Source organism: Taeniopygia guttata, chromosome 29 (assembly GCF_048771995.1).
Source record: "Taeniopygia guttata chromosome 29, bTaeGut7.mat, whole genome shotgun sequence".
NCBI lineage: Eukaryota > Metazoa > Chordata > Aves > Passeriformes > Estrildidae > Taeniopygia > Taeniopygia guttata.
In genome coordinates this window covers 5,185,157-5,209,998 of record NC_133054.1, presented here as the reverse complement: position 1 = coordinate 5,209,998, position 24,842 = coordinate 5,185,157, and the positions used below count along the sequence as shown (strand labels likewise).

The 24,842-nt window shown below is 49.9% G+C and overlaps 1 protein-coding gene across 3 annotated transcripts; it reads right to left on the bottom strand.

Annotated features, from left to right (window-relative positions):
- Positions 1 to 638: 638 nt before the first annotated feature.
- Positions 639 to 19,943, bottom strand: LARP4 (La ribonucleoprotein 4). 3 transcript variants are annotated; one of them, XM_030259337.4, is made up of 17 exons: positions 19,791 to 19,907; positions 14,980 to 15,154; positions 14,629 to 14,776; positions 13,373 to 13,531; positions 12,985 to 13,060; positions 12,510 to 12,646; positions 12,177 to 12,280; positions 11,112 to 11,222; positions 10,720 to 10,773; positions 9,907 to 10,116; positions 9,357 to 9,460; positions 5,527 to 5,751; positions 4,827 to 4,875; positions 4,468 to 4,626; positions 3,849 to 3,967; positions 2,881 to 3,046; positions 639 to 2,762 (listed from the first exon to the last, which is right to left on the bottom strand). In XM_030259337.4, exons 2-17 carry the CDS (start codon positions 15,028 to 15,030, stop codon positions 2,334 to 2,336), a joined length of 2,301 nt encoding a protein of 766 aa, XP_030115197.4. In that variant the 5' UTR covers positions 15,031 to 15,154; positions 19,791 to 19,907; the 3' UTR covers positions 639 to 2,333. The 3 variants fall into 3 exon arrangements, with proteins under 3 accessions (XP_030115197.4, XP_030115198.4, XP_030115199.4); XM_030259338.4 differs by having other exon boundaries at positions 14,629 to 14,773; XM_030259339.4 differs by lacking the exon at positions 14,980 to 15,154 and having other exon boundaries at positions 19,791 to 19,943.
- Between the last annotated feature and the right edge of the window lie 4,899 nt (positions 19,944 to 24,842).

The window sequence follows — 24,842 nt, the reverse complement described above, 5'->3', positions numbered from 1 at the left end:
GGAATTGTTTAGAGCCTTTAAAACTAATTAAACTTCGCATTCATTGCATGTCAGGACTTTGACACTAAATATTTAAACTTCCCTAGCGTTCCAACGAGAGTAGCATTATCAAAATAAAGGGAGAAGGGTTTGTAAGAATCTCTAAACTGTGGATGTGATCAACGATTTTTTTTTTACTAAATTAAAAAAAACCTCCCAAACCCAGGACAGGTAGTTTCAAAGTCAATAGTGATTTTGGGGTTTATATATACATATATATATGAAAATATATATATGTATAGATACTTCAGGACTCGAGGAAATGGCAGGAAGCTGAGGTGGGGGAGGTTGAGGTGGGAGATCAGGAAAAGGTCCTTCCCCAGAGGGGGGTCACAGCTCCAAGCCTGTCTGATCTCAAGAAGCATTCAGACAACGCTCTCAGGCACAGGTTGGGATTTTTGGGGCGTCTGTGCAGGGCAGGAGTTGGACTCCATGATCCTGATGGGTCCCTCCAACTCAGCCCAATCGCTGATTCTCTGACTCTCTCTTTGTAACATGCTTAGAAATGAACAGTTAACTGCATAAATACATTATATTGTGTTATGAATCAACTCAAAGCAATTGCCAAGCTGAATAATAAGTTAGAGAAATGACAACTCTGGCTTTATATATATATTTATAAAAATAGATATGAGTGTTCTCCAAGCAGTTGATAGAGAATTCCTACTGAGGCCCAAGTTGCCAAGGGTTATCTGGCTAAGAAATCAGAAGATGAAAAATTTCACAGTTATTTTAACTGCCACTTACATTCATTCTATGGCAACACGAGCATATATTACTAAGATGGTTACGGAATATATCACAATTGAATTTTCCAGTGTTCACAACTTACAACTTTAAATTTGTACACTTGCTATTCACTAAAAAAAAAAAAAAAAAAAAGAGAAAAAAATAAAGATGTGATTCTTACTGCTGGAAGCTACTTTTCCCTAACGCTTTATACAGAACTTTGAACCCTGGTATGCTGATTTTGGCAGATTAATGCGCTGAATGTTCCTATTTCGGTCATTAATCACCCTGAAACTTAACCACTTACTGCACAATAGTGTTGCAAATTCAGTCAGCACACAGCTGGCAAGGAGCCACTGCTCCAGTAGCTTCTCTGAACACGAGGGGATTTCCTTAACTCTGCGTCTTTAGTTCCACTTTAAATACTTAAAAATGAGTCAGTTGCTATGACATGGGCTGTAAACAACGAGTTCCCAGGAGTCTAAACCCTGATTTCTGGCAAGACAGCAGCCAACAGCCTATTCCAGAGTCAGCACAGAGAAAACCCAGCCATGCAGAGATGCCAGTGAGGGGCCAGAGCTGCCACCTGCAAGGCAGAATTCAGCATCTGCAGCTGCAATTCCAGGCTCCTTACCTGTGCAGGTAACACAGGTGCTGTGTAGCCACCTGCCCGTCCTACCCTGGGGCTGCCTCAGGAAAACACACCAAGAAAAATGCACTAAAGTCTGTAATAAAGAAATTAGAGAAAGGAACAAGAGAGGGAAAAAGCAAACAAACAAAACCCCAAACCTAAGGAGTTGCCCTCAAAAGGAGGCGAGGAGAAAGGGCACAATAAAGATTCTCACATGCTCCCTTTGCCTCCTTCCACTGCGTCTACGAGACAATTTCTGCTGTCCACACACTCTCACCTACAATCCAGTATCCTGCAAAACTTATACCTTAAAAAGCTTGCTGAATGAAATATTAGTAAGGTCAAGAGACTACTTCAAGCTGGAAACACATGGGTTACACTACAGTAGTACATTCAGTTTTCATCATCAGTGACTGAGTGATGACAACAGTTCTGGCTGCACTCGCTCCGCTCACGCTGCTGCAGAGGCCTCTGCAATGCCAGGCCACCCATGGCAGACACGCCAGCCCACAAGCCAAACGTTAAATAGGTTAAAAAAAGTTCTAATTTTACAGAAATGCTCATTTTCCAAAAATAATATTCTCTTATCCTTTTCCTCCTACACCGAGGGACAGGTTAATTTGTCAACTCGTATTCTTTCACTTTGTCAAAACGCTACTTTCACAATCCCAAAGCTGACTTCAAGCAGGAAACCCTCTGCAAATTAAAAACAAAAATACAAAAATTATAATCTCTATATTTATAGTGATTGGAATCCTCCAGCATTTGTGAAATCACTTTTTAGAGATGAATTTTGGGACCCTCCAAACTTCTCCACACCAAGCCACGCTTCCAAGTTCGGTATTCCCCTTCCCGAATCCTTCCCTCCTCAGTGTCTCTGCTGCTCTTGAGTCCACAGCTGAAGTGAAACAGAGAATCCTTGGCTGGCCCAGCGTTACTTTGGTGACCGGGGTGGCACGTACTGCTCCTTGCCCACGTACTGCTCCTTGCCCACGAACTGCTCCTTGCCCACGAACTGCTCCTTGCCCACGAACTGCTCCTTGCCCACGAACTGCTCCTTGCCCACGCGGCGCGGCGCTCCCTGAGGCGAAGATCTGCGTCCAAACTGGCGCCTCTGTTCCCTGATTTTCCCAGCAGCTCCCCTGGGAGCCCCGGGGCCGCGGAACCCGGGGAAATCCTTCATTCGAGCTTCGGGCCTCTCGTGAGGAGCCTTCTCCGGAGCCTTCTCGGCCGTACCGTTGTCTTCGTTTTTGGCAGGGGGGACGATGTTGGTGCGGTGCTCCCGCAGAGGCTGGACGGGCACTGGAGGTGGCTCCTTCGGGGGCTTCTGGCAAACTTCTGCGTAGCTGAGCTTGCGGGGCTCCTTTGGGAGCGAGGAGAAGAGCGAGGTTTATGCAGCACAGCCACCCCCCAGCCCGTCCCAGGCACAACATCCCAGAGAAGCTCCCTGCGTCATTCCCACTCCCTGCTCTGGGCCTTACCTGTGCTGACAGAGCAGGAGCTGCACTTGCTTGAGCAGAAGGTGAGGAGGTGTTTGTCCTCGCTGGCTTGGCAGCACTGATGGGACAGACGGATGCCGGTGGAGAAGCCGGGCTGGCCACGTCCTTTGGAGCAGACACTTCTGGTTTGCTCTCTGGCTGAACCGCGCTGATAAACCAACAACAATTCAAATTAAAACCTACTGACACTCCTGTTTCAGAGATTTCCTTTAAGTCACAAGTGCAGAACAGAACAGCACAGCCATTCCCACCCTTATCTGTCCTTTCCATCTGGTGGCCTCTGGAGAAGAAGATACCACCCAACATTACTGCAGACACCGATGAGAGACCTTGCTAGAACACGCAGGTGAGTCAGCAGCGCCTTGGCACCCCAAGGGTCACCAGGCTCCGGGGGCATCAGGTGCCAGACAGGTGAGGGAGGGGATTGTCCCACTCTGCTGCACCGGGGTGGCCTCACCCCCAGTCCTGGGGGCACTCTGGGCACCACAATATCAAAAACACCTGAAGCTGCAGGAGAGGGTCCAAAGCAGGGAGAAGGGGATGGGGCAGGGTCTGGAGGAGAGGCTGAGGGCTCTGGGGAAGAGAAGAGGGGAGAAGGGACTGAGGGGAGACTCATGGGGGGCTGCAGCTTCATCCCGAGGGGCAGCTCCCATCTCTGCTGCCTGTGACCAGGGACACGAGGGAACCACTGCAGCTCTGTCAGGGGAGGGTTAGGTGGGACATCAGGAAAAGGTTCTCCCAGGGGGGATCAGGCACTGCCCAGGCTCCCCAGGGAATGGGCACGGCCCCAGGGCTGCCACGGAGCATTTGGACAACACTCCCAGGGATGCAGAGGGAGGGATTGTTGGGGTGTCTGTGCACGGCCAGGGGTTGCACTGGATGGTCCCTGTGGGTCCCTTCCAGCTCAGGACACTGCACAGCTCCGTGCTAAGTCCGTGTTCTCTGCATACCTCAGCAGCACAGGCTCAGCCTGGCTCGGGGAGCTCACGCTGGGCACGGGCTGGGCGGCGCTGGGCGTCTGTTCCTCCGGAGCAGGAGCCGGGCAGGGGCACAGGGAGTCTTTGCTTTCCTGCACACGGAGGAAAACGTTGCAAAATACACAACGATACTCAAATTGCTTCACAATATGGCACTGCAAGACATCTGAGAAGTGGGATAGTCCCAAAGGCTGCTCAAGTCCTGGTGACAGCAGTTTTATTTCTTTTGGACTGTCACTTCTAAAGCAATACCTCTTTATATGGGCAAAACCAGAATGTCAGTGCTTAGTCCCACCAACTCAAAGAAGGGATTCATCTGGAAAGATCCCTTGCTACACTCCACCAAACTGCTCCTACTCCAACAGCCAACATTTGCCCTTTGCCCACTTTATTCCTAAACATCACTGAGTTTACAACAGCATAACTGCATGAGGCCTAGCTGCATTCCCACAAAAAACCTGGGGAAATGCACGAAGAAGTCTGGGATTAAAGCACTGGAATAGGTGGCTCTAACAAACCAAGCCCTGAACAGGGAAAAGGGAGTCACAGCACCCAGCTATGCCGGTGTGTGTACAGAGACAAGACCAGGCACCTTCTCTTTGCAGACTCCTTTAACGATGTCGGACATCCTGCTCTCCAGCACAGGCTCTCCCAGAATTTTTGCCGTGCTGCCAGGCAAAGGTGGGAAATTGGATGCAAGCAAGTCAAACTTTGGTGTCTGAGTCTTTGTTTCTGCTGAAGGTTGAGGTCTCTGGAGAGGGAAAACACAAGTTACTAAAGTCATAACACCGAGCAGGGAAAGCCCTGAGCAAGCTGCCAGGGAGCTCCCTGGAAAAACTGTAAACCCCCAACATAATCTGAGGATTTAAGGACTCTGCCATCCCTCAATAACTGGGAAGCCAACGCTCTGCCCTTTGTGTGACTCCCTGCAAAAAGGGAAGCAGAACTTACCGAAACCCGGTCGTCCTCCCGTCTCCTCCGACCTCTGAAGACGTTCCTCCTTTAAAGACAAGGACAGTCAGTGCCTCCACCCCTCTGCACGAGGGGACCCACTGCTGCCTGCTGAGCCTTCCCCACACATAGCTCTGGGATGTCCTCCCTCCTCACAAGGGGTCAAACTTCCAACTTTGGAAGAAGTTGGAGAAGAGTCAATACGGAAACAGCTCCTCTTTCTCAGCTCCCTGCATGAGCATCTGACCAAGCACAGGGACAATTATTTTATAGTAATAAACTTATTGGCCTGATTTCTCACTGATCTGCCCTTTCAAGTATCTAAACCCTGAGTTAAAAGAGATAAAAACAGTTGAGGAGCATCAAATTCCCAACTGAGGATTTACTTATTATTTACAGCAACACAGATGACAACTTTACCTCAGCATTTGTTTTAATTCTGGGAACGAATATTTTAAAATGAAGACACCTCACTGTCTTACTGCCAGCTGTTTGTCAGAGTAACTACCAGCTGGAGAGTGAAACTGGAACCATTCCTGCTCCCAGGTCAGCATTTACTGCTCCTGATTTACCTAAATGTCAGTTTTCTCATGGCTGCTCCTTACAGAAACGTATTTTGTGCTGATGGTTGGTATCTGTGGCTCACACAAGCCAAGCCCCAGCTGCAGTGTGACAGCAAACCCAGGACACAGCCCTTTACCTGCCCCTGCCGACGCCGAAATCGCCGTTCTGCTCCAGCTGTGCCGTGGGAGAATCCTTCTGGGCATAGCCCTGCTCTGGGTGCCCGGTTAAGGAGCTGCTGTGCCGCTCCATGACGAAACTCCTCGAGCTGGTTCTGCCCAGGTCCCCCATGGGCAGGGCCCCGGCGCCGGGCGGCCCCTCGGGGTGCTCGGAGCTGCTGGAGGAGCGGAAATGGGGCTTCACCCTGCGGGCACAGAGAGCAGTGTGGGCCCCTCCATGTGAGGAACCGTCGGAACCCCGGCAGCTTCAGGGGCTCCGTGTGCTGGAAAAGTCTCTCCTCCCACCCGTGCTGCCAAAGAAAGGCTCAGCAGTCTCTGCTGTTCGGTCTTAAGGCAGTTTATTGCAAGCTAGCTAAAAGATTTTCTTCTCGGGCTGCTGTGGTTTGCTCACAGCCCAGGCAGAGGCACACACACACCCTGACACCCTCTCTCTCTGGTGTCTTCTTCTTCTCCCCCCCACCCAGGACTGCTGCTGTCTTTTATATGGTACATCACATGTTAAACGTTTATAGTTTTCCCCCGATGCCTATTACCTATATCAAATGGTGCCTTTCTATCTTTTATATGGTACATTACGTGTTACATGTTTACAGTTTTCCCCCAATGCCTATTACCTATATCAAATGGTGCCTTTCTATCTTTTATATGGTACATTACATGTTACATGTTTAAAGTTTTTCCCCAATGCTATTACCTATATTAAATGGTGCCTTTCTACTCTAAACCAATCTGTGAGTGCCAACATCACCAAGAACATGGAGGTAAGGAAGAAGAAAGAGGAGGAACAGGACCGGCCTACATTCCTCCATCTTAAAACTTCTGAGCCCCATGTACAAAGTAAAAACCCCCCTCTACAGGTGTTAAAACCCCCCTGTACAGCACTAAAAAATTCTTCTCTCTACTTTGTAACTACTTCTACTATAATATCTAAACTTTTGTGACTTCTTGTTCTTCCTGCAAAGTTGGTAAATCGTTCCATGGCTCAAACCCAAAATCACAGCTGTTTCCAGCTGCCTGCCAGGGTCTCAAATGCTTCTGAGCAGGGCCTGGAACCTCCAAAACTGTCTGAGGGACATTTTGAGTTCCAACAAGGAACCACAGCAGAACCACCACCACCTGCAGCTGATCCACAGCTGACCAGAAAAGCAGCTCAGCAAGCACCACAACTCCTGTCTGATATTGCTGCCCAAAAGATACCCAGGAGGGGAAGACTTCCAAAACCTCAAACTAAAAAAAAAAATCCCAAAACCTTAGGGTTGCAGAAGAGCCAGAAGAACCCAAAGAGGAATTTTTCCTTTGGGCCCACAGCACTGGCACAGGACAATGGAAATGGAGCTGGAGAAATAAGCCAAGGCCGAGGAACAGACTGATCTGGCCACAGGCAAACAAACTGAACTGAGACAAGGCCAGGAGTGACTGAACGTGGCAGACCAGGCCAGGGCAGCTGAGCCCTACCATGCACAGCCAGGCTGAGCCTGGCTGCTCCCATTCCCAAACCCTCAGCACCGACTCTGCAGTTCCCAAACCCCAAATGTTTCACCCCGTTATCGATCATTCATTTTTAAAGCTGTGGTTCCTTTGAGCACAGACACAGCTCTGCACCCTCAGTGCTGCTGCAAGTTCAGGCTCAGGGTCTTAAATGCAGAATTCTCCAGAAAAGCTCAGATCCAGCACAATATGGAACAGTTTTCTGGAGCAGCATTTAGGTGTCTTCAACTATTTTCTACTTTTGCCCCTCACTGGTTTTCCAGCACTGATCAAAGACAAGAATCCTAAATTCTCCCTCCTTTGGTAAACTCTGCACGTCTCATGATTTAAGGGCAGCAGGAGGATTTTGCACACTTGCTGTTTTTAAACAATCTCATTATAATATTCCATTAAATCAGAAGAAACTCTCCTAGTGCCAGCCAAAGTACAATTCCTCCATCTCCCTTTTGCACAAGGATGTTGCAACAAATCAGCACAAAATAAATACAAGTGGCTTAAACAAATGTTTAGCCACCGAGAAAACTCCAGCAGTTAACTATTAACTGTCTGTACCACAAAACATATCAGGTTTAATGGGTCAGGAGAGAAACCCAAAAGCAGCAGCTGGACAAACTCTCCAAACAAGCTGTTCTGCAGGTCAAGAGGAGATTTGCTGAACAGAGATGGATTCACACTTCCCAACTTCAAGAACCAGTTTTAAGGGCCCAATAAAGTTTAGGTTTCCCATCAGCAACAACCACGGGGAGGAGGTGGAGCAAAGTCAACTGAACTCTTCCATTTTGTCCAAGTTGTTCTCAAAAGGGCATATTGTCAAGCCACTCTTCAGCCCTCAGATCTCATAATCTTACCAAGTTATTCTCAAGTCACTGTGCAGCCCTCAGATCTCATAATCTTACCAAGTTATTCTCAAGTCACTGTGCAGCCCTCAGATCTCATAATCTTACCAAGTTATTCTCAAGTCACTGTTCAGCCCTCAGATCTCATAATCTTACCCGTCATCGAGAAGGCCACAGTCTTGTCTGGGCAGAAGAGCAAAGCAGAAAAGACAAGGAAAGATAAATGAGGGGGGAAAAAAAAGAGCAGAGAGGAGGAGAAAGGATGTGAGAGCAGGAGGAAGGAAGGAAGAGCAGGAGGAAGGACAAGCAGGAGCACAGGCTGCCCAGCCCCGACTGTGACCTGTTCTCTCTTAGCGCGATACTGGATCATCACGGGGCCGGCAGGACCTGCACACCCTGACCCAAAGCTGCACCCTCAAGCACCCAAGTCTTACAAACTGAAGTCTTTACACAAGCAGGATTTTAAAAGCTTAAGAGTTATGCAGATGTGATGAACAGGGAGGCATTTCAAGGTGCTAGCACTTGGATACACACAGCTCTTGCACAGTTGCAGCACCTGTACTTCCATGAGGGTCCATATACAGGTTTTAATATTGTGCACAACTTAAAAACCAAACCACCTTTGTCAAGATGTGAGCTGGGAGCTGAGCAGCTGCAACTGGAGCAGCTACTCCATCTTCCAGGCAGTCACGCTCCCAGTTCCACAGTCTGGGTTAAGACTCTGCCGAGTCACCACAGCCCAAAGTTCCCCTTCTGCCAAGAGCCCCAGACCTGAACTGCACCACAAACCCACTCACAGCCCTGGCAGCTGCCGACTGATTTCTCTAACAATACCAACAGCAATTCCCATGATCCCAGCCCAGCACTGCACACAAACAACTCCCACCCCCACACACAGGTTACAACTCCATTGTGTCCACAGAGCAATTGCTCCAGCAATACAAAGTGTTTCCTCCTCCCCGGTGTTTGTATCTGAGCTACGTTCTTACAGCTCTCAGGAAAGATGGGGATAAAGCAAATAAATTACAGGAACAGTTCCAGCATCAAGCAGTTGGACACAGCAGTCAGGACAAGCAACTCCCACTGCAGGAACCAGCAGCTCCACAAGCCTGATCCCAGCAGGAAAGGCTTATGTTGTGCTGCAGGAGTTTATAATCTGGGTATAACAAACATAATTACAAGTATGACCTGAGGAGGAAGTTATTTATTTGTCTGCAAAAATTCCTCTGAGGCTTTTAAAAAGAGTTACCTTGGCTCTCTCCAGCACTGTGTCCATTATTTTAGGATCTTAAGCTGCTGCCTTCTACTTCATTTTTTAAATAAACTTGGAAAACATAATATAATTGATAAAACAAAATAGATAGTGCGGTCCCATCAGAAAGCACTGCATGTGACATGCAAGGAACACTTGAGGATCTCAGCAGTGTCAGTTTTGCAGGAGCAAACCCCTGGCAGAACTCTCTTACCGATTCCTGTGGAATGGGCGACCTATACTGAGAGAAGCAGCATTTGTTTTGTATGATCCTGGTGTATTAAAGCCATTCACAAATCCACCGTTGGGAAACGGGGCCTGCAACAGACACAACAGACTCAGTGGTTGAGCTACAAAGAGAATGTTTGCAGATTAATGATCAGCTTCACCAGCTACTCATGGCTGTAATTTCACACTGGCCTACAGCATCTGCTGTGGTGGGAACTCACTGCTCCAGCCAAATCCCCACAGCTTCACAGTCTGCATCTGCTTTAGCATTCCTGGAAAAGCTATGGGCTCTTCCAGTAACACAAGCTGCAGGATAATGGAATTTCACACCAAAATTCCTTGAAATACGTGGCAGCAGCCAATGGTGAGACTGGCAGCTCCTCCAACAGTGTTGCTTCATCAGGGCTGTGACATAAATGTCATAAAACAGAAGGCTCTGACCAAGAAACCTGCAACACCCCCTCACCCTAGTGAATATTAACCAAATCATCCTGATGGGCTGGGCTCCTCCTCCCCTTCTCACAGCTGGTACTCACCAGTGGAGTCTCGAAGTAAGGTGCAGGATTTGGAGACCAGGTCTGAGGCACGATGCTGTAAATCGAGTACTGCTGAGGGCTATATACAGGCTGCATAAACAGGGGCGAGGCAAACTGGGCTTGGGTCTGCACGGGCTGGGGATACACACTGGAATCCACCACCCGGTAACCATTCTTAGCAAAAAACGTGTTGATGGCTTTTATCCTGGCCTGCAAGACAGCAAATCACACCCTGCATCAGCTGGCAGAAAAGGAGAATGTGGAGTCTTTTTTGCCTGCTGGAGGGATGTGAAGGTTGATTGCTATTTATGAATAAAAACTGATAAAATCAGCACAGCTCATATTCCCACAGCATGATAAGAGGAAGGACACGTGCTGCTTTAGCTGGGTGATCTGTAAAACTGCAGATAAATGCAGGAAATGTCCAGACTCCAATCGTGACAGCTCCTCTCACAGTACATGCACTTTGCTCCAGCCTGCTTTGTGCAGCAGCCAACTCAAGGCTCACAGTGGCAGGAATCCCTCTCCTGAGCTCTGCAAACCCAGATTCTGGGGCAAGTGGAGAAGGGAAGCCAGCAGAGGAATGTATTTCACCCCCCCTGGGAAGCAGTGCTGTGAGTAACCAGCAGCCACTGAACTGTAATTTGTCAGAGCTCCCCATGACCTGGTTCACGTTTCCAGCCTCCAGAGCCAGAGTTCTGGACTATCCCACTGCTGAGTCCTTGGTTCACCCCCCACAAACCAAATCACCATTATCCAAACAGAAACAACACAATTCAACCCCAAGAGAAACAGCAGCTGAAGCAGCCTCACCATTACTGGCTTGCCCTGAAAGGTTTTCACTTCTTCCCTTAAGTATTTGAATGCCTGCAGATAAAAAAAAAAAAAAAAAAAGATCAGCATTAGAATTTGTACTTCCCAAATGATGTTCCATGATTTAACACAAATGTGCAGTCATGTGCTTCCCTGTGAGCCCAGCTAAATTCATTAACACTTCAAATTCAGGATTCTAGTGCCAGGCAAGGGAATTATAACCCCACAATCTCTCAACTTTGATCTCATTAACCAGAATCTACCAACAATCTCTTAAAACAACAAAAAGGGGATGAGTAAATAAGTATTTCTTTTAGCTGCAGGAAGCACGAGTGCACTGTCCCTGAGCAGGGGAAGGATCTAAGCTGGCTGTCAGAGGAAGGCAGCCTTACCTGTTGCGCGTCTGTGTCGGACTGGAATGTAACGTACCAGTTGTTGTTGTGAGCAAACTCACAGCTTATCACCTTGGGGCAGTTCTCGTTCTTGAACAGAGCCTTCACCTCCTGGGGAGAGACGTTCAGGGTTCTTGTACAGTGAGCACTAAAGTGACCCAAGTTCTGAGCTGCTGCTCTCCCGTGCCCAGGGATGTTTTCTTGTTCCCCTGACCAAATCACCCTCTACCTGCTGAACCCACAAATCCTAGCTCAGCCTCCCGGGCTCCCAAGATAAAACACAGCAGCCACAGCTGAGAAGAAAATCAAGATCTGTGTAGACCTGGTGATATTTTCATATTAAACAGGTAGGAACAGTGTGGCTTTAGATCAGCAGGGTCATGGAGGCAACAATGATTCCATGAAATATTTGTAAGTCAAGGCAACCTGACAGCTTTGCAATAATCAGATTGTAAAGAGAGGGACAGGCAGCTGCTCAGAGTTGGCATTAAAAGAACTCATTAAAAATGCTGGTAGAAAAACACCATGTATTAGAACTTTAAAAAACAAAGAACTAAATCATTCTGTTCGCCAAGTATCAGGAGGAATTTTATTATCCTCCCTCCTCGGGCATAATGAGCTCAGCTCACGCTGGGGCTCAATGAATGAGAAATGTTTAGCAACATTTCTTGCTGCCAAAACAACTGTCTGACTTCAAGTAAAGTTATTGCTGTGACAAAAATTTAGCCTGAATTCCAAGCTATGCCCTGGACTGATTTATTTTTGGATCTGAAAAGAAACCAGTTCAAACTTCCTTCCAGAAAAGCCCAGCTAGCTCAGCTTCGGTGGAAAAGAAGTTTACTTAAGAAGGTTTAAACACAGCAGTGAACAATGGGAAGGGATAATGACAATAGTTTTTTGTTTTGGCTGTTTTGACACTGCACCCAGGCAGAAAAAGTTACTGATGTGGTCTAGAAGAAAAATATCCATGTATAATCCAATTAAACACCAGCTGACTTCTCCTGGTGCTGTTGAAAACACCTTCCAAAACCAGTAACAGTTATTTATTTCCTTTTCTTTATTTACCTCTATTGGTGTAGTTTCAGGGATCTCCCGGAGAATGATAATACATCGTTTGTGGTTTGGTCTGACTTTCTCTCCCCTTTCATCCACTTGTACCATAGGAGAAGCTGAAAATAAAGTATAAAATTTGGACATCTCAGCAGTGGCAGACTCTCTCATGGAACTTGGAACAAAGAATGAGAATTCAGGAGTTTGGAAGAGCCTCCTACTCAGTAAAGTTCCTGTCACCATTTACCAGAACAACAAACCATAACCAGCTCAGAGACTGCAACATCCCTCTGAAGCACAGAAGGATTCTTTGTGCTGCTGATACAGATACCAAAGTCCCAGACTTACATCTCAAAACTTCAAGAATAAGGTCCATGTCCGTTGTCAGCTTCTTAATCCCTTCCATGTTGGCAATTGTCCATATTGGAACAAACTGATCACTGTCCATCTGAGACATCAAGTAGAGATCCTTTGAAAGATTCTCTCTAAAAAGATATAAAATTCTTATTTAATAACAGAGTAAGATAATTTTAAAAACTTAGTGAAATTCCAGTGCCCTACACGTCTGTCTGCAAAAAGGATCTGCCAAAAAGACTTCTGGTGCCACTCAGAACATGATCTCAACATCTTATGACTGTGGAGCACAGGAGTCATCCTCATCCAAGGACACAGCTGGAAGGTGCCACAGGGCTCCTACAGCACACCACCAAAGCTTGGTTCGTGTTTTTATCAACATGATGGGACAGATCAAGCCAAGAAGAGGGATATTTGCCAAAGATTATTTAATAAAGGCTTTATACCAGGCTGAGTTAACTGCACCTACCGAGAGAAGCAGAATTCAAGCTGTTTTCTCAAACATTCTCTAATGTCTTCTGTGGACACGGCGGAGCTGCCATCACCTGAAAGGGATCACATCCACCATCAAATCCCACTCTCATGGCAACAAGACCAGGCAAGGACACACCTCATTGCAGAATACAAGAATGAATCCCTCCGGGTAGGACCAAGAGGAAAAGCTTCAAGACCCCCAGACTACACTCTCAAAATGACTCTGATCCCACTTTGCAGCTGTTTGGCCACGTGTTGAGGCCACACTGGAGCCTCTTGGACAGACATGGACATGTCAGAGCCCTAATCTGGTCACACCACACTCAGAGCAGCTCCAGGGGGGTTACAGACACTGACAGCAGCATTTGAACTTTAACACTCACCAGACACTTCATAGATTTGGTATCCCAGATCTTCAGTCGCCAGGACAATTCCATTTGCTGACGCCTCATCAACTCCTGTGCCATTCCTTGGGGCTTCACAGGCCGGGGAATACATCACTTCATACTGCTTGCAGCTGTCCTCTGAGATCTCGATGTTACCTGGCAAAGGAACACAGCAGCAGCAGGAAAACTCCTGTCAGCTTCAGCATGTTTCCCATTTGAAAAATTCTGGCTACAAACATTAAATACTGAAGAAAGCTGTACTTGAGAGTGCCTAACCTTAGCCTGTATTTCTTTGACTTGTACCTCTCCAATTTCAGGAAGATCTGGTTTGCACTAGGCTCTCAGGGAAAAGTAAATAAAAGTAAATAAAGGATCCTGGAATTGATCCCCAAAGTGGCGAGAGAATCTAAAAACCAGTCCTTCCACATGAAATTTAAAATATTTAAGCGAGGTTCCTAAAAACAAGGGATGAAAATTGCTTACACTGCCTCAATTGCTTCACTTTGTTATGAAGAGACAAATGAGTTTCTGTCAGGCAAAGCACAAACCCAGCGCTCTCTCCTCACTTCTGCTGACTTACCAGAAACCTTTGACAAGGCCATACAAGCTGAATGTTCTCTTCTTTATCCCTAACTTTTACTAAACCGTTCTGTAGGGAATCTTCTGCATCCTCTGCCATGCTTTGAGTCACCTTAGCTACATCCCTGGATCAAGTCTGAGCCAAACAAGTGAAACCAGTTGAATCCTCAGCTCTGGACACTGCCTGTGTGATGATAAGGATGGGAATGGAACTGCAGTGGATGGAACAGCCTGAATGGAAAGGAGTTAACCATGGGTGCTGCACAGAAGAGAACAAATGCTCCTGACAGCTCTCAGCAGCACCTGAGCTCGCCAGGATTGCAGGTGGCCCTCAGATCTCATTTTCCTGTTCACAGGGTCCAGTGGATGCTCCAGTGCAGCAATGTCACGAATCCATTTCTACACATTCAGCACCCTGCTCCCCTCTTAGCGCGTTACTTGGTCATCACCAGGCCCTGAATCCTGGTCCAGCAGAGCTCAGGCACCTTCCTGAAGCACAGCCCACTGCAGAAACCCTGCTGCTTTCTCACCTCCCCCTCATACCCACTGCTCCATCAGCACTGGCAGCCTCAAGGACAAGAGCCAGAGGCTGCTCCTCACAGCTGAGCCCCCCGAGCGTCCCCAGGAGGGGCCATGTCACGACCCCTATCCCGACCCCTGTCCCAACACCTCACCCTCGGCCGGAGTCCCCTGGGCTGCCGCGGTCTCCTGCCACGTCTGCTCTGTGCCATTGGTGGGGGGCACGGCCTCAGCACTGCCCTGGGGCACTTCTTGCCACACCTTTGCGTTGGGGTTCAAGCCAGCACCTTTCGATGTTACCTGCTGAAGGGATCAGAAGACTTTGGTTAGTTAGAGCAACCCAGAGAAGCCTCAGAAGTCAAGCCAGAAAATACAGGCGAATTTAGTGATTGTCTCTAGAGTTCCACATCTCAAGTGTCTACCCAGCTATTAAGCACCTATGTGATTTTTTTTTTATTAATGAAAACAGGAAAATCCTTGGTATTTTCCAAGTATTTCGTTTCTACCTCCATTAGAAGTGTTGCCTTCAACCTCTCTTTATTGACATCCGACAACATCAGCGGAGGCAGCGGCTACTCGGCAAGGACTCTGGGAACTCATAAGCTTTTAAAGACTTGACTGTCATAATGCTCCAGTCCCCTTTCACCAGAAAGGGAAATTTTCCCTCCTCCAGACCCCTTCCTAGAAAGGAAGGTAAAAAAACATATGTCAAGGAGAAGAAACTGTATAACTGAACGGAATTAGTGACATCTGTACTAACCAAGCATCACCTGTGCTGTGCCAGGATTCCTCCTGAACTTACCCCGTTCCCCCAGGAATCTTACACACATCAACAAACACTAACGATTTCCTCAGACTGGTAACCAAGGAGATTAAAGGTTTTGAATTGCCAAGACAAACTTACACACCATCCCAGCCTGCTGGGGAGAGAACAGGATCTTCTCACTTTGGGTCTGGGCAACAAGGACCATAATTAGAGTCAAAGGGTTATAAATGACACAGGCAAGAAAAACTGCAAGACTCCAGCCTGGCACCTGACAGAGAAACGCTCATTCCCACAGCACAAGATCGAGTCCTTCAAGGTGCCTCTCCCAGAGCTGCTCAAAGGCATTTTGGGTGAGGAGTCCAACAATCCAGGAGCAGCACAGAGAAAAACATGGCTTCTGCTCCTTTCACACAGTGAATAACAACTGTAGTTATAGGGTAGTGAATAAAAGTACCCTTTTGCAAAAATCCTCCCCCCAAGATATCCCAACACCCCACAAGCAGCTCTAACAGCTCCTCCAGCCACTGAACGATGCTCCACTTCACTGCTGCAATTTGCTGGACTTTAAAAGGTGAAAGCCATTAATCCAGCTCATATCCACAAACACACAGATAAGCAAGCTGGACATGCTGGAGGCCAGGCTCCTGGATTCTGAAGTTAAGGAGTGGCTCACTACCAGGCCTCAAACACACAGCACAGGATAAGGAAGCAGTTGCAATAGCTTTAGAGATAATTCCTCTGCCAAGGTCACACCTCGTGCCAGAGCTGTTTGCTGCAAGGACAAGCCCCAGCTCAGTAACAAGAAGCCTCCAAAAACTGGAGAAGTTCAAGACAGTGTAAGAAGCAAAACAAGGACCACGGTTTTTGCAAAGCTCTGAGATTCAAACCCCCCACGCACAACTGATTTAATCCACATAGCAACAGAGTCTTCCCCTCCCGTTAATCTTTGCCCAGGAGCAGAGCTGGAAACTGGAAATAGTTCAGGGTGAAAGGGCACACGTGTATTTCCCTTTGCAGATTTCAGAGCAGTTATTCCCCAACAAAACAACCTGCAAAGCAAAACCCAGTAACCTGCTGCAACCACAGGCTCTGTCACTGCAGTTCAGCAGTGCCAAACTAAGTTCTGCTCAGCTCTGGTCACTCCTGGGGCAGCATCACCTGCCCACATGGGCTCCTGCTCACAGACCCAGAGCCAGCAGCTCCTTGAACTTACTTCTCAACAAAGCAAAAAGAAACAAGACATATCCAGGAGATGATTCACTCTTTTCTAAAAATAAACTATGCCTCACTACCTACATCTCTAAGGGTAGCACTGAGCTCAGGCCTAAAGCAATTTGCAGGAATAAATGTGATAAAGTGAAACTGAAACACTTTGTTGTGGTTACTACATTTCTGGAGGTGATTGGGACTAAAAGCAACCCTGCTGAAGTGATGGACACGATGGCAGGGACACACACCTGGAACAGACCGTGGGCCACTTCCCCTCGTGCTAGAAACAGCGAGCTGTAACAGCCCAGCAGGATGCAGCTCTGCTCTCACTCATCTGAACAGCAAAACCCCACGGACTGCAGAGGATAAAAAGTCCCTAATTTACATCAGCTTTTGGGAAATTCATGCTGCGCCCCACGAGCAAAATCGCTCCGTCCTGGCCAGCGGCTCTTCAGAAGAGAAGGCCAAAATATCAATTCTTGCTTATTTAACTGAGGCTAAAACGCCGAGCCTGTGGGATTGGCTGCAGCACGATCCTCCCAGCTGCTATCGGGAACTTTCATGACGAGGTTAAAGCTTTACAGAGTGACAAAGGTTGGGAACACTCGCTGGGATCCACGAGCTGACAAAGCTCTCCTCCTCAGCACAGCTCGCTCACACTACTTCTAGCAACTGTGGATCCAAGATTCTCCTCCAGCAACTCCTAAAAATTGGCTATTGAAGAAAATTCTCATTCTGAAACATGGCAAAGGGTATTTTTCTTATTGTAATTACATCTAAATTACACTTAACCAGATTCAATGAAGCTAACAAAAATGCAGGCACTCAAAGAGTTTTAAAGCATTCAATTTTAACATTAACTCAAACTGTTCTGCAACCAAAATCCTAACCCAGAGCTTGTGACAGATTTCCTGGAGTAGACAAACTCTCTTAAACAGAAAACAAAGCAAAAAATCCAGAAGAGATTTTAACCAAACTTGTGAGGGGAGAAACTAACCCTTTTCCAGAAATGGAAACGTAAGCAGATGGAAAAACCCCAAGGTCAGCAAAGCCATGGGAGGCAGCTGAGAAAAGCCTTGTGCTGGCTGGGGGACAGGCAGGTAGGGAGCCTGAGGGGCTCAGAGCACCTTCTCTGAGGGCAGTCACCACCATCTCCTGGGGCTGAATCAGACTCAGAGGCTGGATGAGGAGAAGTTGGTGTCAAAGCAACACACAGAGCTCCTTCAGAGCTGCTGGCAGGCTTCAGGTAACAGCTCAGTGCTCTGGTAACTCCCAACCTCACCATAACTGCAGTGGTCACAGGAACATCCCTCCCACCAGGAGCTGCAGGGTTTTCCACTGAGGAGCCACCCCTTGGAAAAGCCAAGGCACAGCTGTGCTGTCTGCAGGTGGCACCTGGGTCAGAGGAGTGTGAACAGGGGCAATGTGGGCTCACAGGGAGCCTCACCTGCTCGAGAGGGCCAACAACGCTCACAGTCCTGGATTTCTAACCAGGAAACATCATGGGCAGCATTTTACCCACCTGAAACACACAGACTCCCACTTCCTTAATAAATTACAAATATATGGAATTAGGAGCACATGGCCATCTGAGTGGAGCCCATTATCAATTCCATTTCTCTCAATGTATTTATTAATATTCCCAATGCACCTAATTATCAATTGTTAACGGCACACAGGTCCTGGCTTAGAGGAAGAAAAAAGCCCTGCCCCAAACAGAAATGTATGAGACAGCACAAGCCTTATACAGCCATCACTGCAGGGGTTTGGAGCTAAAGGATGTTGAAAGAAACCCAACTCCCCCTCACACACTGTGAAGGGCCTGGCACAATCACCAAGTTTAAAACACTGACAGCTACAGCAACTCAGCCAATCCCCCTGAAAACCTCAGGACTTCCACCCATCCTGTGCCTTATTTTCCAGGCATCCCCAAAGATCCCCAGATAAAGCTGCTGCCTGCTCCCAAGCATCCAACTGCAGCATTCCAGGATACCTAGCTCTGAGCTCCAGTTCTCTGTCCTGGCAGTGAAAAGAAACCTTCAGAAAGTCCAGATGATCCTCGGGAACTCAAAATTAAGTATTATTGAGGCTTCCAGAATGAAGATCACAGAAACTCCCAATGCTATCAGAGAAAGACCAGAGTTGAGTTGTGCTTTAGGCCACCCTAAAGTTCCCAAAATGCCGATGAGCTCCAGCTCCCATCCACACCAGCAGCAGCCATGTGCTCCCTGATATGCTCCAGCTCCCATCTCCATCCCTGCATTCCAGAAGCCGCCTCGTGTGCGGGGCCTCTCTGGGATGAGGCAGCTGCTCCTGCCTCCCAGCAGCCCCAGCAGTTCCTCTTCCAGCAGAACCTGCAACCCCCAATTCCCCAGGCCTGTCACGGTGCTCGGAACAACTTTTAATCCTCCCCGCGAAGCCAAGGAACATCCAGCTCAGAACTGAGGTGATTCAGTTAAAAAGAGATCGTGTCTCCCAAACTGCTTTATTTAGGGGCGTTGGTGTTTGTGTGCGAGCCCACCAGCACCATCTCACCCGTCACCCGAACAAAACCCAGAGCAGAACCCCCCGAGCTGAGCCCAGAGCAAAACCCCCGGAACAAAACCCAGAGCAGAACCCCCCGAACTAAACCCCAGAGCAGAATCCCCCGAGCCGAACCCTCCCGTGCAGACACAGCCCAGCGCCCGCCCGGCTCCCTCCGTGACTCCCCCCGGCCCCGGCCGCTCCTTGCTCCGCGCACGTTTTGGGACAAAACTCGGTGCAAAGTTTACAGCGGCCACCCGGGCTCGTGCAGCGAAGGTTAAAACCGCTTCACCGAACCCGTGAAGCGCCGTGAGCAGGTGAAAGCCCATCCCGGACCACAGCGGACACGGCGCCTGCCCTCCCCGGTGACCTCCAGGGCCGGGCCGCGCTCCTCGTCCCGCCCGGCCCCGGCGTGCCGGAGAACGGCAGAACCCCCGCCGCTTCCCGCGCCTAAACCACCGCCAGCGTTTAATTAACGCAATTAACGAGGCGCCGCGCTCGGGGCCGCCCCGCGTGTGCAGAGGCCGGGCCGGGCCCGCTGCTGGGAGGCCTCGGGGAGGCCCCGCGTGTCCCGCGTCACCTTCACGGCCGGGCCGCGGCCGCCCCCGAAGGTCACGGCGGCGCCTCCCCCGCCCCCTGCCCCGGCCGAACCTTCCCGAGCGCCCCCCGACCCTCCCCAGAACCCACCCGCCCGCCCGCGGCCGCCGCCGCCGGATCTGCTGTGTCAGCCCCGTCCCCTCCCCCGGCGCGGCGTGCGCGGCCTCCCGCCGCCGCCTCCTCCTCCTCCTCCCGCCACATGGCGCGGCGCCGTCACCTCACCTCCACGAACAGCAGCATCGTGCCGCCGCGACCGGCGGGCCCGCGCTCCCCGCTGCTGCCGGAGCGGCGATCGGGACACGCGGGCTCCGCCTCCGGCCCGTCCCGCCCGCCGCCGCCGCCGCCGCCGCCTCTTCCGGGCGCACCGAGCGCGTCCGGGGCACGGCCGGCGCGCACCACTCCGGCGCGGGGGGGTGCGCCGCCGCCCCGCGTGGCTCCGCCAGAGGGCGCGTGGCTGCAGCGGCGCGCGGGAAAAGCGGCGTCCCCCGCGAACGGAGTGGAAGGGGCCGTGAGCCGCCTTGTGGAGAATTCGCCGATTTGGGGTTTGTTTTTTTTGTGGGTTTTTTGGGGGGTTTTGGTTGGTTGCTTGTTTTTTTTTCTAATTAAAGAGCTCATAATGCTTTATGCTTCCTGTGAAAAACGCCAATCGCATGGTTTTTAAAATTTTCAAAAGTTTAATAACAATAATAAAATGGTTATAAAAATGGTAATAGAATTAGAGTAATAAAATTTAGAGTTAGGACAATTACAAGACAATAAAAAGCGAAGAATTACGGACGTCCGGATGCTCTCAGACACTAAGTCACAAAAAACAGTATCTTGTGAAAAGTTCTTAATTTGCAAGGAATTTGTGCATCATGTACGAGATATATGAATATGCAACAGGCTGTTGCTTTTAAGGTTATTCCTTTGTTCACAAGGTACGCTTTTTTGTGACTTAGTGCCACCAACGCCATCACCTGCAATTAGGGCTGGGAGATCCGTGTGGATAAGTGGGAGCCAGGGAATAATCAGGGTCCATGGAGGAGATTAAACACGAGCAGAAGCTGCCCAGCGAGCACAGCCCAGCTGCCAGGCCCTCGGCTGTTCCCTGGGGAGCAGCTCCAAGACATGCAGGAGTGAAAGAAAAAGAAACAGAAGTCAAATAAATAAAGCTGGAGCAGGAGAAACGGGAGGGGGCTGTTCACACGCTGCAGGATGTATTTTGGAATCCTCTCGCTGTCAAGAGCTGCCTGACCTCAGTCCCCAGGGACAGCACGGGAGCAGCCCTGTCAGATCTGTGTTTGTCACATCAGACACTGGTTTCTGCTCCTGGGAGCAGGGACAGGAGCCAAGGGGACAGCTGGAGCTGCCTCAGGGGAGGGTTAGTTGGGTATCAGGAGAGGTTCTTCCCCCTGAGGGGTGTCGGGCATTGAAAAGGTTCCCCAGGAATGGTCACAGCCCCCAAGGCTGCCAGAGCTCCAGGAGCGTTTCAACAACACTCCCAGGCACAGGGTGGGATTGTTGGGGTGTCTGTGCAGGGCCAGCTGCCAGACTGAGGATCCTTGTGGGTCCCTTCCAGCTCAGGATATTCCATAATTCCATGATGCAGTGAGACCTCATAGGTCCATTGAGAGTGAGAACTTCCTCCTCATCCCCTTCCCTGGTAAGAAGCCATCAGCCTGAGCACTTGTCCTCTCCAAAGCACTTTGCAGCCATTAACTCCTCCATCCTCACAGCCCTGGGAAGGGTGAGCATCACCCTTGGCTCACCAACCTCCTGAGCCCCAAAGCTGCTCCTTAATTTTGAATGTGCCCAAATGGAGCTCCCAAAGCAAGGGAGGGATGGCAGCGTGGAACGCAGCAGTGACACCACCCAAGCCAGGACACGACCAGGTCCTGCTGTCACCTGCTGGGAGGTGACACAACCAGCTCTCTGTTTGTACCCGGGCAGGTTCTTTGCTGTGAGTCAGCAGCTCCCCCTGAGCCCCATCCAGGGCAGCCCAGCAGCTCCCAAAGCCTTCTCCCAGCAGCTGGGCTTGGAATCACGGCACCAACAATCGCTCCTCCCGCCCAGGGTGTTCCAGGGTGAGCTGGTGGACACACAAATGAGACAAATCCCAGTCTGAGGACAAGCAAAGGGCAAGGCAAGAAGCTCCTTTCCTACAGCAGCCCCTCACCCAGCTCCATGGGATCAGAATATGGAGCCACTTCTTTCTTGTTATAGCCAGATTATCTGATGTGAGCCGATGCCAGTAAAAACTGGGATTTCCTGTCACCAACCTCCCTCTGCTCTATTGACTTTTCCTCGCTCCAGGCACACCTTATGGATTTATTCCTCATTCCCCAGCTGGATCCAAGGGCATCTCCCCTGCTCCTCTAGAGCAGGAGCATCCCAGCACTCAGGACAGGCAGGAGGAAGGAGAGGACCATGACACACAGACCTGAGCAGCGAGCAGAGCCTTTCCCAGCCCTCAGAGCCAGCAAGGACACCGCTGCTTTTGCAAGAGGAAACTCCACCTCAGGGGAGAGCAGAGGGCACCAGGAATTTGGCCTCAGGAAGCCAGGAGCGAATGTTAAAACCACGAGGAGAAGTAGGAGCAGTGCTGGGAGAGATTTATGGCTCCTGGGTGTGAGCTGGGACCTCCCTCCCACGGGCAGTCCTGAGGTCTGGGCTCTCCCTCGCAGTGCAAAGTGCTGCTCCTTCCACAACTGTTCTGGAATCAGGAGCCTCCTTCCCTTTTCCTGGTGTTTCACTGTGTGGAATGGGTGCTCACGTCTGTCCCCGCTGAGTGCAAACACCAAAAGAAAGGCAGGGATTGTTTATTGCCCCCGACTCTGATGAGCTCCCTGCACAACAGATTTACCTGTTGGTTACCTGGGCATCAACCTGCGGGGTCCAAGGCCAGTCCCTGGCTCAGGGGTGACGTTCTGTCCCTGCCCCCCACATCTTGCCCTGTGCTGCAGAGCTGATGCCAACACGGCTTAACCACCTCTCGGCCCCAGTGGTTTGTCCAGACGTGCTAAATTTGCTTCCCACACCTCTGCTGCCATCCCCACTATCAGCAAGGAATAAATATTTTTAGACACAGAATAAACGTTGAGCTGGCTTCGCTATCTCGCAGGCAGCCAGGGAGCTCCAGCGCCGTGGCAGAGGCTGCAGGATTACAGGGTGTTCCCACCACGGGGCTGTGCAGCGCTGCCAAGGCCTCCTTGGTGGCTCTGACACAAAAGGCTGGGCTCAGCAGCTGCTGGAAACATCTGGCTTTAATTCTTCCTTAAAGCCACGACTTTCATTTGGCCACCAAACCACCTCCCTTTCGTCTCTCCAGAGGACCAACCCTGTCAGAGCTGACTCTGCCTGTCCTTACCCTGTGTTCTCCTGCAGGAAAAAGGTCCCAGAAAATCCAGGGGAGAGATCTTGGAGGGGGCAGCAGCCCCCAGCTGACAGGTTCCTGCTCTTCTCTCTCCCTAGAGGTCCTTAAAATCATTTTTAGACAGACATTTCTCCATCACCATGGCTCAAAGGGGCTCAGAATCCAGCTTAGACCCGATTCCAAAATTCCCTGGGCTGAGAACGCAAACTGGAAGAATCAAGGGATGTGACATGTTGTGCTGAGCATGTCCTTGGGCTGGAGGGAGAAACTGTGGCTGTTTAGAAATCCCTTCAAGTGAGGGTGTGGAGGCTGGTGGCTGGGAAGAGGGCTGGAAAAGGCCTTGGCAGGATCAGAAACACCAGCAGCGGCAGTTTACTCAACAACACTTGGCCGATAATTCTGCTATCAATAAATGATTACCCGAGCAGGGAGAAGATGTTTTGAGCACTCAGGGTGTTTTTATGCAGCAGAAGGGGCCTGGAGTGAGAACTTTGGAGGTTTGGAGAGATCAGCTGCCACCACACGATCCCATGACACCGGTAACCACAGCAAAGTTTTATGCAAAGCCAGGGAGGCTCTTGGCTCTGCTTCTGGGCCTGAGCTCAGCAGAGATTGTGCCATTGTATTTCACAAACTCCCATGGGTGCTGAAGTAACTGATTGGCTTTTCCAGGAGAAACTGAGTCCTGCTGTGGGAGAGGTGCCTGGGTATCTCAGAGCCATCCTGAGCTCCATCCCAACACGCCAGGCAAGCCCACGGAGCTCCAGGGCAGCCAGCCCTGGGCAATCCATCTCCTGGGGCAGACTGGCTACACCCAAAGCCTTGGCAGGGCTGCAGTGTAGAAATTGGGCTATAATTTCAAATAAACCAGCTCTTCCCATCTGCCTCCTGCCCTGCTGCTGGGCCACACTCTTTGAATGGCCACAGGGAAAAGGTTTTACCCTTTTATTTAACACGATCAAAGGAAAAAAAAAAAAATCCATGCAGGGGACAGCAGGACAACAACAGGCTCACATGGATTCACAGCTGCCTGCCAGGAGCAGGGACCTGCTGTGGAGCACCAGCTTTACACGGTGTGGGGGGATTTTTCTGTAGCTCAGGTGAGTCTTTCCGTACCCAGGATTTTCCCTTCTTGCTACACTGAATTCCAGGCAGGAAACCCTGCAGGGCATCCAGCCATCAGGAGCTGATCTCCAGAGTACATTCAGGAGGGCTCAGGTGTCCCTGTCCCACCTTTTCACTGCTCCATCCAGCTCAGACTTCCAGGCAGGGAGGAGGAGGGAGGGAATCAGCAGGGAAGGGCAGGAGTGGGAAGTGCAGGCTCCTCCTGGACCTTGGACAGATGGAGCTGCCCAGGAGTTAAAGTTTAACTCCTCCAAAGGCCTCGGCTCAGCAAAAAGCCCTGGAGACACCAGGGACATCCTGCTTGGCCAGGAGCTGTCCCTCAGGGCTGCGCTTGTGTCTCGAAGGCAGTTAAGTCAAAAGGCAAAAAAGTCCAAAGGGCTTCACAGCGTCTCGATAAGCACCAGAAAAGAGGTGGATAAATGACATTAATGGCATTAATTTGTTCATCTGGGCAGCCCTGCCCGAGGCACGGCGGTTCCCACACCATCAGTAAGGAAAAGGTCGTGAGTTGTTTGGATTTGTTGTTACCAAGGTTCTTGGCAAAGCTGCAGGACTTCCTGGTCTCCCTTCTTCCTCCATCTCTCATTCCTCTTCCCAGGGGCATTTAAATCCAAGCAGGACAGTCTTGGCTAAAAAGGAGCACATCCTGCCCCGGGGACAGGGCAGGTCCCAGGACGACAATCCCAGCTCAGTTACTCAACAGCAGTTTTGGATTCCTGCTCCTCACTTCACCCTTGTAAAGTGGGAATGGTGCTTCCTGAATTCCCAGCACTGCCAGAGTCATGTCTGAGGGC

Excerpts from the sequence above, each read along its gene's own strand:
- LARP4 (XM_030259337.4), bottom strand. The coding sequence starts at position 15,030 with ATGTTGTCGGATGTCAATAAAGAGAGGTTGAAGGCAACACTTCTAATG. Across the intron at positions 11,223-12,176 it reads CTGAAACTACACCAATAGAG|GAGGTGAAGGCTCTGTTCAA; the intron begins GTAAATAAAGAA and ends GTCTCTCCCCAG. Across the intron at positions 2,763-2,880 it reads CTCCTGCTCTGTCAGCACAG|GAGCCCCGCAAGCTCAGCTA; the intron begins GTAAGGCCCAGA and ends TCGCTCCCAAAG.